An 18,604-nucleotide genomic window follows, 5' to 3' on the forward strand; every position below is an offset into this window, starting at 1 on the left:
TACTGACTGTAAACAAGATACCTTCAAAGAGAACTGGTGCATAGTTTTTTGGTATTATGGTCTCTAATACTAGGTATTAGTAAGAGAGATACTAATAGTATCTCTAATTTACTGCTTTTGAATACTGTAGTTGCTGTGCGAACTAGAAAAGGAACTGTGTGTGTAGCCAAAAATAGAATTGCCAAAGATTTCCCTTTAGCTTTGCAAAGCTAGATCTAGGGTTCTCTTGGATGTGGTTGCCAAAATTGTGGCAGTTGTTAACTTCATTGCTGTTGTGGTAATAAGTAAATAAATGAATAAAAAAGCATTTTATTAAGTGCTTACTATGGACCAAGCACTGTGCTAACCACTAGGGATACAAATAGGAAAAAAACTCCCAAGACCAGAGACACAGAGTTCACCCTTGTAATTAGAGAGAACAAGATGACACTGTCCAGCTTTCCTTGACAACAGGAAGAACTTGGGATATACTAATGGCAGTAGTAAAATGGCTTTCTTAAGTAACTTTAAAGAGATTAATTTCTGAATCCAGTAGATAGGAAGGCAAAACTCTTTTTCTTTACTAAAAGTTTAGTCCTAAATCTTGTTTTTCTTATTTTGTTTCAATTCCTGTCTTACCCATCAACAAGAAACAATCTTTCCACTTAGCCATTTTTACGTGTGTATTTATGCATGGCCTTTAATAGTTTCAAAGCAAAACTGCAAAGGATCACAATAAATTACTGGTTTACATGGTTATCAAAATTAACCTGTAGAGAGACAATTTGTACTTTATAAAAGTAATACAATAGAAGGGCTTGATGATATTAGTGTTAGGAATATGATTAACTTATTTGCATTAACCATGCTGTGTTGAGATTTTATTGTGCAATTTTTACCTATTATTTGGAAATTGAAAGTAATTTCTCATACACACTTTCAGTAACCTCACAGTTGGGTAATTGAACCCCAGGATCAGGCAACTAGATCTAAAAAAATCTAAGTGAAACATCAAGGAGCAGTTATAATTTTTTCTACCTTCTCATTCAAGAAAACCTAAGTGATAGAAAGTAGTGAAGGAATTATTTGCTTGCTTTGAGATAAGGAGAAAAGCCAGGAATCATTTTAGTTTTCTGGTAGACCAAAGATGACAAAGATAGAAATTTAGAATATACTCTCTCATTGGTCATTAAAACCAAGGACTGGGTTCTAAGCTAAATATGGAGTTGACTGTCCTACTGTGCTTTTCTTGGTATGAGCCTTCAGAACATGAGTTTAAAAAAAGTTTTCCTGAAGGTGAAAATAACCAGTCTATTTATGTAAAATCTGGCCCATACAATTAAAACATATCTTAAATACATTTTAGAACTTTGTATAATTATGTATGTGTTACATATGTATGTCTAATATAGTATTGGTCTTTTGCAGAACACTTGTAAAAGGTATTTTAATACAGATGAGGAAATTTGAGATATTAAGCAGTTAAGGAACTGAAGTTTGGTAATGGAAACCAGGATTCCTATGCCAGGTCATTATGTTAACCTACATAATGTTGCCATACAGAAAACATAACTTTCAACAATATATACTTTTTCTTTTAACATGGTAAATTTTGTCATATAGCATTAATTATGTAAGACTTTTTATAAGTTTCAGGTGGGTGGAACATTTATTTCTGTTCTTTGGAATTTGAGTAGAGTTCTTTGTTAAAAGGTCTTTATGACTTAAAAATTCCTACTGATTTTTATATATAAATTATTATAGGTTGTGGTTTCCCGACCAGTATGAATATGGTTTCATTATACTTTCCTTTAGCCCTTCTGCAGCTCAGAACTTCCCTAACTGGAGCAACACACCAGCCTCATTCTCCCTCAGTAGAAGGGATTACAGGCTTGTGCTATCACGCCTAACTAAAAAGGCTTTTTAAAAAGATATGTCCTTTCTGGCATCACTGTGGTATTTCTAATTGGCTTGAACTTAGTGGACTTTGAATGTATTGTTTTATTGAGTATTGGGTATTTATACTTTTTTATTACAGGCACACTTTAAAGTTGATTTAAAGCTTGTTTTTCTTCTTAAATTGGCTGCATTAAGCAGCCCACTTCCCACTGGGGGAAGGCTGTTTTTCTTACTCCGAACAGAAGTGGTTGGAGATTTGTTTGCTTAGTAATATAATATACCCAGCTCTTTAAATTGAGATACAACAATTTCTTACTTGGATTTACTCCTCAGTCATTTTGTTGCCATTAAGGATTTTTTTTAAAAAAAATTAATTTACATGTTTTGCTTGTTTCATGTAAAAATTGTTGTATTCCCATTTTCCATCAAAAGGCCACAACTGTACCACACTTCTCTTACATGGGAGCAAGGCTGTGTAATTATTTGTCTCATCATCTAACCATTAGTCCACAAAGTGGAAATTTCCGGCAGTTACTACTTAAAAGGTAAGGGAAAATGTATGAAATACATGAAATTCTTCTTCCATGCCTCCTTCATTTTCACCTTAAACTTTTAAATTGGGATTAATGTCATGTGAATAATGTTAATAATGTCATGACTAATGTGAAAATATGTTTAATGGAAATGTTGTAAAGCCTGTATCAGATTGCACGTCATCCTGGGAGGGGAGGAGGAAGGGGGAGAAAATTTAAAACTCAAAAGCTTATGGAGGTGATTGTTGAAAACTAAAAATAAATTAATAAAATAAAATTTAAAAAAAAATAAAACCTTGAGAACCTTAAAAAAACCTTTTAAATTATTAGCATTTAAATCAGCCTTGGGATTACATCCTTTCTGCTTCCTACCCACCTGTTGTAATGTTCACTTGTGATCCTTTATTCTTACTCTCTTGATGTACCCAACTTTATTGTACTTTCTAAGGGGTATATGAGACCAGATGACAGGGTGAAATTCTTGACCAGGACAAAAGCCCAGCCAACCAAGACTGTAGGTAGTTGGGGGTTAGTTATCCTGCCCCCACTCCCTTGATCTTCACAGACTACTTATCTCTTCTAAAAGAAAAAATAAAATTAATTTTTAAAATTCCAAACTTTTATTTAAAAATTTCCTCCTAAAGTTCATTAAGCCATAAACATATAGTTTAACATTTAACACCAATGTATTTAAAAATCACTGGTAGCATATTACAAACATTTTTATTAAATTTGCTGTGTTGTCCAGTGTATAGAAGTCTCTAGGGGTAAGAGAAGAGAGCTATTTACACTGCAAGTTTGAGAAACCATCTATTGAAAGACTCTCCTGACGGTAGGCTAATGGGTTGAAAATATAGGGCTGTCAGTTTGAATTTTTGCTTTGAAATTTTTACTTTTGAGATGTAATAAAGGTTAATAAATTAAAATTCCTTGGCTTTTAAATAGAACAGAATTCTCCTTTATTCACAAGTAAAACAAAGTAAGGAGACTGAGCTTTTTCATTTATGCACATAGGACTTCCCTCCACTAAAGTCCTATTCTGATGTGTCGCTGTGGGATGGAGAAGCCTAAACTTTCAGAGATTATGCTAGACAAGCACAAGCTCTGACAAATCTCAGAAAGCTTTGACTGTATATCTGGCAGTAGACTGTATGTGGATTAAATATTTCTCATTTGGGGATTGCCTTAACTAAAATCAAAGAGGCTTGACTCTAAATTGACTGAAGGACTGAATTTTTTGACTGCAGCAATTCTTGAAGTATTGTGTACTACATTGTAGAGAGGTTGTTCTGGAGGAAATGCCCACACAAGTGAAATCAGGGATGTTTGCATTATTGAAGAAAATGTATAGGATGGAGAAGAGTCAGGAAAGATTTATGCTAGACCACTTTATTCAACCCGTGGGGTTTTTAACTTGAATAAACTTTGAGGTTGCTAGTTACTATGAGGAAGGTTGGCAGTCAAAGGAGTCAGGAAAGTACAGTGAAGGGCAGGTTAATTTAGTCTTCCAGTGTCTATCATGCCTTGGGGTAGGCAACTGTCTTAAGTCCTTTTCTCAGCAATAGATTGAATTGGAGGACTTTTTTTCCCCTGTAGTAATATGTATTTGAACCAGTTTGGGGGGAAAAGAGGATACTTTAAGCTTTAAATGTGCTGAGTCTGAAGTCCCAACAGAACAACATCCTCACTAGTCTCCATTTTTCTAATCTCTTCTCCATTCCATTTTCCACGCAGCTGCCAAATTGTTATTCTTAAAACATAAGCTAAATCCACCCCCACCTCCTCTTGCTTGTAGTATAAAATATAAGGTTCCCTTGGCCTGCCTTTCACGGTCTGGCTGTCATCTACCTTGCCTGCCTCTGTGCTTTCCCACAAGTGGTCCTCCATGCCTGAAATGTACTTACTCTTTATATCTTTGTTATAGAGTCCCGATCTTTAAAGCACAACTTGAGTCCCTTCTACATGACATCTTTACCTAACCCCTGTGCTTAATAGCACTTTATATTTACTTATCTATGTTTTTCCTCCTCCACTAGTAGAACTCATGCAGCTTGAGAACAGCAATTGTTTCTGTCTCTGTATTCCTAACACTTAGCTTAGTACCTGTGCATATTAGAACTTATGTGTGTTGAATTTTTTGAGTTTAAGTAGATGGTTTTATTATAGGAATGCATTTTACTGTCGTCTTTGCTGGACTGCTCTGTGTGTGTGTGTGTGTGTGTGTGTGTGTGTGTGTGTGTGTGTGTGTGTGTGTATTTATATACACATTATTTTTAAGGCCATTTTCTAATTCTTTTATAGTTGATTTTGTGAGAACATGAAACTCAGAAGTTACTTTAAGAAAGCATTTTAAAATCTTGAGAGTTTTTTATCTGTGTTTGTGTGTGTCTGTTAGATGTCGAACTGAGTATGAAAACAAAGATCAGGCTGCAAAAGGAGATGAAGCTACCAGAAAACGATTTCATTCCTTTGTGCTCTTCTTGGGTGAACTTTACCTTAACCTGGAGGTAAGAAAGCACAATTCTTCTTATTGACCTGTCTTGAAAACTTCTAAGTTATTGAGTAATTTTTGTATTAGTCATTTTATTGTTTTTAAAAAATAATTTAGGAGGCAACATTTTCCAAAATAATTTGGAATAATAGTCATAATTATTTCTCCAATATTTTTAAAGGTTAAAAGTAACTGTAAAATAAATTTGTGTTGATTATGATTATTAAGTAAAGAAGATCATTGTGCTTCAACTCATGTACTGTAAGACAGACAATGGAAGCTTTTTATGTTAATTTTACCTTGACAAAATAATTCATTGATTAAAATTGCAATTAGTTGGAAAATATTTGGGGTATATATTCTTTGAAAGTATTCTATTATAAAATGCCTTAATATTTCATCATGGCATAAAGCAGCCAGAATTGAATTGAAAGTCATTTTTATTACACTTATTCACTGTTTCTCTCACACTGTGTTTTTGGATCAATAACTATTATATCATGATTAGTCCCGTCTATATTGAATTGGGCAATTCCCACTGTTAACAAATATTACATGCTATTTGCCTGTCACTTGAAGCTTTTCACAGTCAAACTCTTGTCTATCCCTGTATTTCATTAATTAAATGATTTAAGTTGTAGACTTCTTAAGAACTTTGAACAATTTTTTAACTTTCCTGGCCCTCAGTTAATTTCCTCATCTGTAAAATGAAGGGGTGTGCCTAAATAGTCTCAGATCTCTTCTAGCTCCTAGTTGTAAATCTTACTGTTCTGTAATATCATATTGGTTGTTTCCTATTTTGTTACTTCACACAGGACCTGAATTCAACGTGTTAAATGCAATAGCTCAATTAGAATGGTTCCTATAAATCATTCCTCCCAGTACATAGTGGTAGAGGACAGGCTATGAAGTAAATGATAGGCCATTCCCTTTTTCCCTCCTTCTGTTGCCCCATTCCCCTTAAATCCTAGCCAGTGCTTTAAGATTCAGTTTCAGCCCTACTTCTCTGAGTTTCCCTGAATCACCTAGAGACACAAATAATCTGTCTTCTGAAATAGCATTAACTGTTGTTTATCCTATATTGTATCCTATACATAGGCATATATCTTTGCTTCCTCATCTAGTTTGTTAATTATATGAAAGAAAGGTCTCTGCCTTGTTCTTTGTAGCATTCCATTACAATGTTTTATGCAAATAAAGTGTTCTGTAAATATAGATTGATTGTTTTATCCCTCTGGCATAATCTACTATGTGGATCATATCCATACTAAGTCCTTTTAGTTCCTAGTATTGGAGACTAGTATGAAGAAGGAGAATAATATTTGAAAGCACTAATTAAACTCTGTAATATAAGGGCGATAAATTCTGTATTCCTAGAAAGTATTGTACTGATTCAATAATTCCTAGTCATTTGATTCTGGTCTGCCTTTTGATTTGCAATAGTAATAATGATCTGTGAAACACTATCCTAAGAATAAGGATACTGTGCTTGTTAGTTTTCCGTCTTGTTCATTACAAGTCTTCAAGCACTTAATTACTGACGCTGTCCTATATTTATTGGGTTTTTAGAAAGTTCTTATTTTGGATTTACTACTCTTTGGCTTAATGAGCAATAAATAAATGCTTGAAGATAGGCAGTAAGGTCTATCTACTCTCTTCATTATCATGAGTTTTAGAGAGGAGGCAGAGTTGTTCACCTGACCCATTTTGGGTTTGACTGTAATTTTAGTTGGTAAACTAAGTAAACTATTTTTAGGGACCACACCATGAAGTGCTTATTAAGTACATACTTGTGTTTGTAAGATAAGCACAAGGGAATATTAAAAATTTAAGACATTGTTCTTGAATTCATGGAGTTTAAAATATGCCAGGGGAATTATACCAATACAGTTAGCCATAATTAATGTACTATCAATTAGTGTAGTAAGAGTTACGAAACAAAGCACTTGGTAAAGTCTTCAGGGTAAGTGGATATTGACCAAAGAGATGAGAGGAGGACTTCTGGAGAACAGAACAAAACTTTAATGCTAAATTGAACTTTAAAGAATGGGTGGGAATTCCATAGCAAAACATCAAGAGAGGATATTCCAGGCATAGAGAACAAGGTGAGCAAAGGCATTGGTGGAATTATGTGTTTGGGAGGCATAAAGTAGGTATTTGGAGCAAAGGTAATAGGTGATGTCTGGATGTGAGGAGGGGACAGATTATGAAGGACCCTGAGTGCCACAGAAGAATTTGACCTTCACTGGGGAGTCATTGAAGTCTTTTAAGTAGAACAGTGACATGGCCAGGTATATATGTGTACAAAATTGTTATGGTGTCAGTTTTAAAGGTGGATTGGAGCAGAGTGTGGTCTTAGAATTGTGAAGAGCCCATCAGAATAGTTTATGTGAGTAGTTATAAAAGCCTTAAAAGATCTACATTAAAATGGTGGCAGTGGAATGTAAAGAAACTGATGTAAAATGTTGAGCTGGCATGTATGGTATGTGATTACAATTTATGAAAAAGTATGAGAGACAGAATGTCAAAGATACTAAAGTGCTGGGTTATGTTATGCTTGGGGATACAATATCATACATAGATAAGTGCCAATATAGGTTACTTTGTATAATAATAGCAAATAACACTTTAAGGTTTGCAGAACTTTTTACATACATTATCTCATTTGATCCTGACAACCTTATGCGGTAGGTACAATTATTATCTTTATTTTATAGATGAGAAAACTGAGACAGAGAGTAAAGTTCCCTTCTGAGGCAGGATTTGAAGTCAGTTATTTCTAACTCTTAGTCTAACATTATCCATGATGCCACAACTTGGGTTGATAGAAGGTAATTAGAAGAGAACAAGAGTCTAACAACTAGAAGTGGGAGGGGAAAATAGCAAAGCCAAGTTAAGCTGACTTTGAAAGAACATTTGGAGATGAGAAGGGAATATATCATAAAGAAGTGAGAAAGTAAATACATGTCTTTGACTGTGTACTCTGAGTTTTGTGGGTTTTGTAATAAGGTTGGATCTGAAGTCAAGAGGTATTGTTGGCTAAATGCAAATGTTGGATGAATATACTTACTTTCAGGTAAATTAGATGAATTATAGATTCTGTTAAAAGTTAGTTCAGGTTCTCTGGGCATGTCACTTAACCGCAATTGCCTAAAAAAAAAATGGAAAAAAAAGTTAATTCAGGTTTAAGGAATGTCATTCAAAAATAATTTTTCCTATGAACATAAACATAAAACACTTTATACAAATAAAGTCAGATCCTTTCAAATACAGGACTCAAGTGGAACGTGAAGAGGTAAACAGGAAAGAGAAATCATAAGATTGAACTGTTTACATTCCTGCATGGAAAGATGATATTTATAATTCATGAGACCTTTGTCAGTATTAGGGTAGTTGGAGGAAAAAAATTATATGTATGCATATGTAGATGGATAGATAGAGGGCACAGGGTGAGTTGAAGATTAAGGGGTCATATCTGGAGAATAAAATTAAGGGATGAGAGAGGATTATACTCGGAGAAGAAGAAAGGGAGAGGTAGAATGGGGTAAATTATCTCACAAAAAAAAACAGAAAAGAAAAGTCTTTTACAGTGGAGGGGAAACGGGGGAAGGTGAGAGGGAATGAGTGAATCTTATTCTCATAGGATTTGGCTTAAGGAGGGAATAATATACACATTGAATTGGGAATGGAAATCTGTCTTACCGTACAGGAAAATAGGGGGAGAGACAGCAGGGATATGATAGAGAGGAGGGCAGATTGGGAAAGGGGGTAATCAGAAGAAATACTTCTGAGGAGGGACAGGCTCAAAAGAAAGAATAGATTAAATGGGAGGGCAGGATAGGATTAAGGGAAATAGAGTTAGTCTTTCACAACATGTCTACTATGGACGTGTTTTGCATAACTGTACATGTACAACCTATATTGAGTTTCTTGTCTTTTCAATAAGGGTGGGTGGGGAGGGAGGAAGAGAGAAAATTTGAAACCTAAAGTTTTAAAAACATATGTTTAAAAAAAATGTTTTCACATGCTACTGGGAAATAAATACAGGAAATGGGGTACAGAAGTCTATCCTGCCCTACAGGAAAATAGAAGGGGAAGGGGATAAGAGAAGGGGAGAGAGAGAGAAGAGAGGACAGACTAGGGGAAGGGATATTCAGAATGTATGCCATCTTGGGGTGGGGTGGGGGGAGATAGATGGGGTGAAAATTTGGAATTCAAAAACTTGTGGGAGTGAATGTTGAAAACTAAAAATAAATTTATATTAAAAAAGCATATAAAGTCAGATCTAAATAACTGAAGTAATAGTTATTGTTCATGGGTTGGTAATGTCAATATAGTTTTTTTTAAAAAAAAAAGACAATTTTACCTAACTAATCTGTTTATTTAATGCCATCCCAATTAAATTACTTAAAAATTATCTTACTGAATTAGAAAAAATAATAAAATTTATTTGGAAGAACAAAAGGCCAGAAACTTCAAAGACACCAGGAAAAAAGATGTAAAAGAAGCAGATTCAGTAGTATTAGACTTTAAACTATATTATAGGGTGAGAGTATTGTTGAAGTATAAAATAAATAATTTTAATTAAATTAAAATTTTCTTGCATAAATAAAACCTACACAGCCAAGAATAGGAGGAATGCAGAAAATTGGGAAAACACTTTTAATAGACACTCTAACAGATAGGATGTGATTGGGTTGGAATATTGCTGCAGTGTGCTGGTTGATTTAGAAAAACATAGACTTCAATATATGAAGGAAGATGCTATCCACCGTCAGAGAAACAGATGACAAGTGGAAATAAACATAGTATGAACTTAAGTATATGTGTTTAAAGGTATCTATGTATATGTGTATATATCCACACTTAATTGTAGCCTTCTTAGTGGGGTTAGGGGGAGGAAGGGGAAAAAAGTAAAGTAAAAAGTACACAGCAGAGAATCAAAGAAAACGTACGAGGAAGCGAAAGACTATCTGCGCAGCTTTGAAAACAGTGTATAGTATTTACTATATAGGCTTTCTTGAAATGGAAATTTATTGTTTTATATTGAATCCTCTCTTATGTTCTGCTATGTACATAGCAAATTTTTTTCCTTTTCTCATTTTCTATTGGTGTTTAAAATAAATTTTACAAATTTATAAAAAAATGTTTTTCCAATAAAAATTTAAAAAATCAGACCTGTAATTTCTTTAATGTAGGAAGCTCTGGGTGAGGAAACTTAATCTACCACTACAGAATAGCACCTTCTCAAGTAAACTTTGAGAATTGTTTGAGAGGTTAAATGACTTGCCATATGTGACAGAGGACTTGAACTCAGGTCTTCCCTAGTCAGTCAGCCAGTAATCATTTATTAAGTGCTTTCTGTGTGCCCCACACTGGAAATACAAAGTCAGATGCTAGCTCTCTATACACTATACTATTTAGCCTCTCATTAAGTTTACTTTAGTACAACTGTATGTATGTACATGTTTGGGTTAATGTATACCTTAACTTAGTACGGGGTAATTGTGTGGATTATCTTGGCATTTTGATTTTTCTCTTGTTTTGTCAGTATTTTAGTATTTTACTCATCTTCTAGCAGTGTATAAGAAAGAGAAATAGTCATAATGAAACTGTTGTATATAGTGCTTAACACTTTGCAAGGTGTATCTCATGATTTTCAAAACGACCCTGTGAGGTAAGTACTGCAGAGGCACAAAGAGGTTATGGTTTACCTGGCATATTGTCACACATATTGAATGGTTCTTACTCCAAATTTGTTGCTTTTTACACTGTACTCCGCCTGTGTGGGTCAAAGAGTGTTAAAGTAGGGGCAGCTAGGTGGCTCAGTGGATAGAGCACCAGCCCTGAAGTCAGGAGACCTAAGTTCAAATCTGGCCTCAGATCAAACACTTGACACTTAATAGATGTGTGACCCTGGGTAAGTCACTTAACCCCAATTACCTTTAAAAAAAAAGTGTTAAGGTAAGCTCAGTTGTCATTTTTGTTTACTTCCTGGAGCTCTGAAAAAGAATTTTGTGGAAGAAATGGTTAATACAGATAACAAAAATAACATTTCTGTGGATTAAATTGGCCTTTTGAAAGATGACCCTATGGCAACTTAGCCCCCTTCACAATTGCATTACTGTCACAAACTCAAATTGATAAGTTATTGTAATTGGCTATATGCATAAGTAGGAAGGTAATTTCAAACAGAGGTATTAAAGAAAATCCATTAGGTTGACTACTTTCATGCTAAGCCCATATCCAGAACTTCATTAATTACAGTCCTAAAAAGCTTGGTGATGACTTTTCTCCTTTTAAAGCAGATTATGAGACAAGGGTCAGTTGTGAGAAAGGGGTATTGTTGGATGCAAGTTCACTGACAGCAAATAGTGACAGTTCATAACTTTCATGTAAGATAGGCGATTGTGAAGAACTACAGGGGGAAAATCCCAGAATTTAAAAAAGCATAGAGCATACGTATTTTAATATCTTATAAGGAAATCATTACTAAAAGAAGTTTTGACCTTTAAGGAGGTTACTAGTTGTAGAATAATTCTTTGATGTCAGATAAATATAGTATTGCTTAGATTCTTAAATAAATCTTTAATCTTATTAATGTGGACATTCCTCCAAGTGTACAGATAACTACCTATTTATGCCTACTCATTCTGTGTAACTTTTGTCACAGTTATCCTGAGTTTTCCACATTGTGCCTGGTATCATGAGAATAACATTGGAGTACATAAACTGTTTTCTGCCTACCCATTATCTCTTGTTCTCTCCATGTGACAAGCCCATTAATTTTTTCTAGCATTCATTTCCTGATGATGTCCTTTATTCAGTTCTTCCTAGTTTTTTAAATAAAATTTTATTGGTATCTTTTGTTTTTACATTACTAGAATTTCAGTATCCTTTTCCCTGCCCCTTCCAGAGAGCTGTCCCGTAGCAAATAATATTTTTAAAGGAAAAAAAAAGCAAAAGTGGGGGGGAGAGGGAAATAAGTAAAATCAATCAATACTTTTTTTGTTCTCTAAACGTTCTTTTTAAATGATACTTTCCCCCAATTACACATAAGATTACAATTTTAAATATAAGTTGTTTTTTATTTTGAGCTCCAAATTCTATCCTTTCCTCCTTACCCTGTCCCTGAGACAGTAACCAATCTGATACAGGTTATATGTGTGCAATCATGTAAAACATTTCCATATTAGTCTTTTTTTTGAGGCAGTTGAGGTTAAGTGACTTGCCCAAAGTCAACACAGCTGGTAAGAGTCAACTGTTTGGTCTGAGACCGGATTTGAACTCAGGTCCTCCTGACTTCAGGGCTGGTGCTCTATCCGCTGTGCCACCTACCTGTCCCCATATTAGTCATTTTGTGGAGGAAAACGTAAACAACAAAAAAAAAAGTGAAATACTATGCATTGGTCTGTATTCATATACCATCAGTTCTTTCTCTAGAGATGATGGCATTTTTTAATCATGAGTCCTTTGAAATTAGTTTTGTATCATTGTGAATCAATATTTTTTTAAAAAGTGTGAAAATGCATGCAAAACTCCATAATCATGAACCTCTCATCTCTGCAAAGGGATGGAGTAGGGGTATCTTCTCACATCTCTCCTGAAGCGGTAAGATGGTATAGTGAGTAAAAACTGCTGGGGTTGAAGTCATTGAGACATGAGTTCAAATCCTGCCTCAGATACTTATTTGAGCAGGTAACTTAATCTCTGTTTCAGCTTCCTCTACTGTAAAATGGGGATAGTAATAGCATCTACCTCCCTGAGTTGTTAGTTGTTTTGATTGAGGATCAAATCAGATAATATTTGTAAATGCTAGCTTCTTCTCTCTTCCTCCCCTGATGTAATCATTTTCCACTCTTCCAGATTGAACCCCTCCTTTGTGAGAGAAACAATTTTTTTAAAAAGTCATCTATTATAGAAACTTTCCCTGACAATGAATATGTTACTGTATCCTGTTAGCCCTCCCACTTTCCTGCCCATGAAGGAAGGAAATATGATTTATTATCTCCTGGGACCTTCATTGATTTCTTCTCCCTGCGTCCCCTCCCCCATATTCCGTTTTAAATTTCCTTTTAGTGATCCTTTTTGTCCCATTCATAGTCTTTTTACATATTTATTCTCTCATGATTCTGTTTATTTTGCTTTGCATTAGTTCATATAAATCTAACCCATGTTTCTCTGAATTCCTCACTCAATAAATGCATACGAAGTGTGATTATATGGTAGTTATACTTCTAGGTGTCTATGCAAATTAATCTTGTTATTCAATAGTCACATGTTTTAAAAATATGCTAGGCCACTATATACTTGTCTTGGAGCAGATTTATACTTAGAACATACTGGCATAAAATCTCTGTTTACATCTCTGAGATCATAATACATCAAGGACCCTGAGAGAGTACCTGGTCTAGTGAATCAGTTGCTAAAAAAGCCAGAGCAAGGAGCAACTTGTAACTAAGCCCACTTTATCTGAAGTGAAATAAATGAATACTGGTTGATTCCCTTGTTTTTTGAACTTAGTACATTGAATTCTGTGCATTGTTTATTCATTCATCAGAAGTTTATTTTATTTCCTTTTTTAAGTTTCTCTGTGTGTGTGTGTGTGTGTGTGTGTGTGTGTGTGTTGCCATTCAGCAGACGTTTGTTTTAAAACATAAATAACCAAGTAATGCCTGCAAATTACTTCAGCTCTCGAGATCTGATTCCTTATATACAGAATAACCTTTAAGACCCTTCCCAGGGCTAATATACATTGTATCAGAGTACAAATACTGAACAAAAGAGTTGTACCATTAAATTTACTTACAGCTAAGCTCTCTAAAATCTGACTTTCACCTACCTTTCCATCCTTCTTTTATGTTACTTGTCTTCACAAACTACATTCCAGTCAAACTAGGTTACTAGTCATTCCCTTACCTTGATATTCCATCTCCCAACTCTGTAAATTCACACAAGCTGTTTCCTATACCTAGAATGCACTCCCACCTCATCTGTACCTCTTAGAATCCTTATCATCATTCAAGGTTCAACTCAGGTGTCACATTCTCTGAAGCTGTCACTGGTCCCTACATTTGTGAATATTCATTCTCACAATGTTTGCTGCATTTTGCTTTTTTTTGGTATGTTTTGTACCTGCTAATAGAATGTAAACTTTAATTTGAATCGTTGTGTGCCTTGCACGTAGTAGGTGTTTAGATGTTTGTTGAATTTATAATTTTAATCTGTAACACCTATTTCTCAAGACTTATCAAACCCCAGGACCACTCTACTTCTTTTTATTTATATAGGGTTAACTTTTATCTTGATAGACATTGAGCAGAATCTAATATAAGATGAAATTCAGTAGGGATAAATATAAAGTCTTGCTCTTCAGTACAAGAAATTAAATTCAACAGGTATAAGATGGCAATGGCATATATAGGTATATGAAAGTGTTCTTAAAGTTTCACTTCTGAAAAAAATCTTGGTGTTTTAGAATACTACAGACTTAATAGGAGGTGTTAGGGTAGTGTGGCAGTCAACAAAGCTAATGTGATTTTGGTCTACATTAAGAGAAGCTGAGAAGTTCCCGGTTCTTCCTCAGAAGTCCCACTGTATTGTGCCCTTGGCAGACTTCATCTATAGTACTGCATTCATTTCTGGATGCCATTGTTTAAGGATATTGATAAGATGGAGAATATCGAGAGTAGGGTAACCAGGATGTTGAAGAAGCTTTGAGAACATGTCATGGAAAGTAGTTGAAGGAACTGGGTGTGTTTAAGCCTGGGGAAAAGAAGATTTGAAAGGGACGTAAGAGCTATCTTCAGACATGTAATGGCAGTCATGTGAGAGGAGGGCCTGTTTTCATTTGCCTGGAGGCTTGTCAATCTGACCATGCTTTAACATGAAATTGGAGGGGGAGAAGAGAGCTTACCTACAACTATAAATCCAAATACTATAAAGATGAGCATTAAAGAGTAAGAATAACAGTAAAATCCCAATAATTCATAGCAGATGATACATGGGAAGAGGGGCAGTAATATTCATGATCTCACATGCCTATATAGAAATGTATAAAGTACAGGTAATAAAATGACCTAGCATTCTTAATGCAAGGAAATAAATACAGCTTCATAAAGTTCCACTGCATGTATGGAAATTCATAAACCAAAATGGGTAAAGCATGGTCAGAAGCATTTCGGTAAAGATCAAAGAAAAGAGAGATGGTGATTTTGTCCTGCAAGAATATTTCATACTGCTACCCAAAAGACAGAAATGAATATTGTTTTAAAAGCACGTTAAAAAACTGACATGGTATAATATTGATGGGAGACTACATATATTCAGAAAACTGCTGGAAGTTTCTGCTAAAAGCAGAACAGCTGAGAAATTTATGACTTGTCTCAGCCAGTCAGAAAGGATTTAAATGCCTGCTGTTAGGTGCTGTGGTAGGCATTGGAATACAAGAAATGAAACAATCTCTTACCTCAAGAAGCTTCCGTTCTATTGGCCAAGGTAACATGTACATATGTAAGTATGGACAGAATAAGTATAAAATAAATAGAAAACCTAAGGAGGACACTAACAGTTCGGATATGGAAAGGCTTCATGCGGAAGATGGCACTTGAGTTGCATCTTGAAGGAACAGAGGGATTTGGTGAGGCAGAGATGAAAAAGGAATGCATTTTAGGCATATGGGAAAGTCAGGGCAAAGGCTTGGATGTGGGAAATGGAATGCCATATTTGAAAGACAAAGAGAAGGCCAGTTTGGTTAGATTGTGGAGCATGGGAAGAGGAGTGCTGTTATGATGCTGCCGAAAAAATAAATTGGAACTAGATTTGAAGGGCTTAGAAAGGTAAACAGAACTGTCTATTTTATCTTATAGCAGTAGGGAGCCATTAGAATTTATTGAGTAAGAGAGTGATAGGGCTAGATCTGCAGTTGAGAAGAAGTACGTTGGCAGCTATGTGCAGGATGGCTTGGAGAGTGGAAGAGGCTTGAGGCAGTGAGACCCATCAGGAGGCAGTAGTCTAGGTGACAGGTGATGATAGCCTGAAGTTAAGTGGTGGTTGTATGAGTAAAGATAAGAAATTGGATGTTGTACAGGTGAAAATGACAAGATTAGATATCTGGGCTGAGAGAAGGTGATGTAGTAACAGATGGTGCTAAGGTTACAAACCTTAAAAGTAGATCTTTAAAGTGGATTCTTCCAACTGTAGACCAGGGAGACTGATAACCTATCCTAACAGTTCTAAAATGCATTAATTAAAGGGATGGTTTGTGTGCATTTCAAGAAGGAAGCTGTAGTTGTTATGAGCTGGCAAAACTTCATCAAAAACAAGTCAAGTCAGGATAATCTTATTTCTTTAATTTAATTGACAGATTGATGGGATAGTCTACCTCAATTTTTGACACGATTTTGTGGAGAAGGTAGGTAGATGAACTGTGTGATAGTTACTTAAATTGATTGAATCAATTTCAGAAGTAGTGATTCATGTCAGCCTGGAGGGAGGTCTGTAGTAGAGTGTTCTGGGACTCTTATCCTCACCCCTGTTCTGGTCAATATTTTTGTCATTGATTTAGATAAAGGCATGTATAACATGCTTTATCATCATCATCATCATCATTATTATTAAAATTCAGTATATTAATATATTGTACACTATAATGTACAATTATGTATTATATATTGTTATACATTATAATAATATGTTATTAGTATCATCATCTATTTTCAGATAACATTGAGCTAGAAGGAATAGTCAGTATATTAGATGAAAGAACCAGGCTCCAAAAAGACAAGAGGTTCTCAATAGATTAGAGTAATGGACCAGATTTAAGGATGACATTTAATGGGGATGAATCTAGTCTTAGGTTTAGGTACAAAAAACACATAGTGGAAATATAGAATGACAGACATGTATATGCATAGACCTATATGTATAGTTAATGTGGGAGAAAAACAGGGAATTTAATAAACCGTAAGCACTATTATTTATGTAACATGCAGCACTATATGTGTGTATATGTATTTGTGTGTATATATATATATACACACACACACACATACACATATATCTGTTGGGAGACAATGAGGAATTAGGGAGCAGTGCAAGTGAACACAGGTGTGTTCATGTAATATTTGAGGAGGTTTCCCCTGTGTTGTTCTGTGGGATAAACTTATGAAGGGAGTGGTGAATTGTGCTGCTCTTCCAAATAAAGAAGAGAGATTATATGGCGTTTGGCACATAGTATGTACTTAATGTCTGTTGAATGGTGAATAGAGATGTGAAACATTTAGTAGGGTAGAGTGGAAGCTATTGAGAATGCATTGTTTGGTGTTGGTAAAGCATTTGATTAGAATCAGAGGGTATTTAAAGGAGCAACTGGTAATCAGCTGGGAGGGATGTGTTTAGCAATACCTATGGTATTTAGCCTTAGGTTTTCTCCCACTTCGTAATGGGTGGGGGTGGGAAGTTCGGGAGGATATTTATTGATTTTGCTGTCTAATATCTTAATTTGTGCTGCCACATTCACACACATCAGATTATAAATTCCTTATGGGCAAAGACTGTGTATTCCCAGTACCTTGCCAAATAGCTGCTTAATAAAAGGTTGTTGAATGTTGATGTAAGTTATGGTGATGATAACAACCTGGTAAGATCCAGTCTAACAATGCCTGATTATTATTAGCTATACTTATTTCTGGTTTTTTATTCCCTAAAGAAGGTGTCAGTATTGACATTGGGCATCCATAATTAGGCTCCTGTAACGTAATGTGGTCTTTTGTTTCATTTAATATTAAAGCATCTAATGTCCTGAACAAAGAAGGTGATAGTCATGGTTAGATTACAATTGAAGTGTTATTTGTAATTCTGTATGTCACATTTTTGGAAGAGTATTAACTATCTGGAATATATCTAGTGGTGAGTGACCAGGATGATTTATGGGACTTGAAACCGTAGGATTGATTAAAAGAACTTGAAGTATTTAGCCTGGGAAGGAAAAGATATGTGCAGGTGTAGAAAGATAACTGTTTTCCAAACATTTGAAGACTTGTCATGGAGATAGAGAGATGAGATATATTTGCTAAACAAATATTGCAGAAAAGCAGTTTTTGGTTTGATGAGAAGTAGAACGGACTGTGTTGGAGGGGATTATCAACTAAAAAATCATCCATAAATATGAACATTTCCATATACAGAGAAGGATAGAAAAGTTTTATGTGTGAAACCATGAATCAATTACTTAAAGTTATTTTTAAGTTTAATGTAGTCACAGTTGTATTGCCCATGTCTGTGTCCTATTATGAATTTCCTTCTGTTTTCTACTTTGAATTTTGTTTCATTAACATTATTTTTTGCATTATTACCATTATTTCGTCTCTCTTTCCCCTCTTTCCCCCCCTTCCTCTCTCTCGCCGTCACCCTCCCCCCCTCAGCCTTTCCCTTTTAACAAATTAGTATAGCGAAAGAAAAACATGTTGTGTTGTATTGGTTTCGTTTGTAAATGCATGTCTCTTTCTGGACCTATGGTCATTTACCTTGCCAAAGAGGGGGGCATGCTTCATCAACCCTCTGGAGTTCTGATTGACTGTGGTACTGATAGAGTTCTTAAATGTTGTAAAGTTATTTTCATTTGCAATATTATGGTCTTTGTTAAATAATTCTGCTGGTTCTGCTCACTTCACTCTGCATCATTTCATACAAACTTCCTAGT

At 35.0% G+C, this 18,604-nt stretch overlaps 1 protein-coding gene across 1 annotated transcript in view; it reads left to right on the plus strand.

The window, feature by feature from the left end:
- PAIP1 (poly(A) binding protein interacting protein 1) overlaps positions 1-18,604 on the plus strand; it is a 42,895-nt gene that overhangs the window by 11,239 nt on the left and 13,052 nt on the right. Inside the window, 2 exon segments of the mRNA XM_020996656.2 lie at positions 2,311-2,423; positions 4,807-4,918. Of these exon segments, the coding sequence (XP_020852315.2) occupies positions 2,311-2,423; positions 4,807-4,918 (225 nt within the window).

This window comes from Phascolarctos cinereus, unplaced genomic scaffold (assembly GCF_003287225.1).
Source record: "Phascolarctos cinereus isolate Bilbo 61053 unplaced genomic scaffold, phaCin_HiC Scaffold_4;HRSCAF=312, whole genome shotgun sequence".
Classification (NCBI taxonomy): domain Eukaryota; kingdom Metazoa; phylum Chordata; class Mammalia; order Diprotodontia; family Phascolarctidae; genus Phascolarctos; species Phascolarctos cinereus.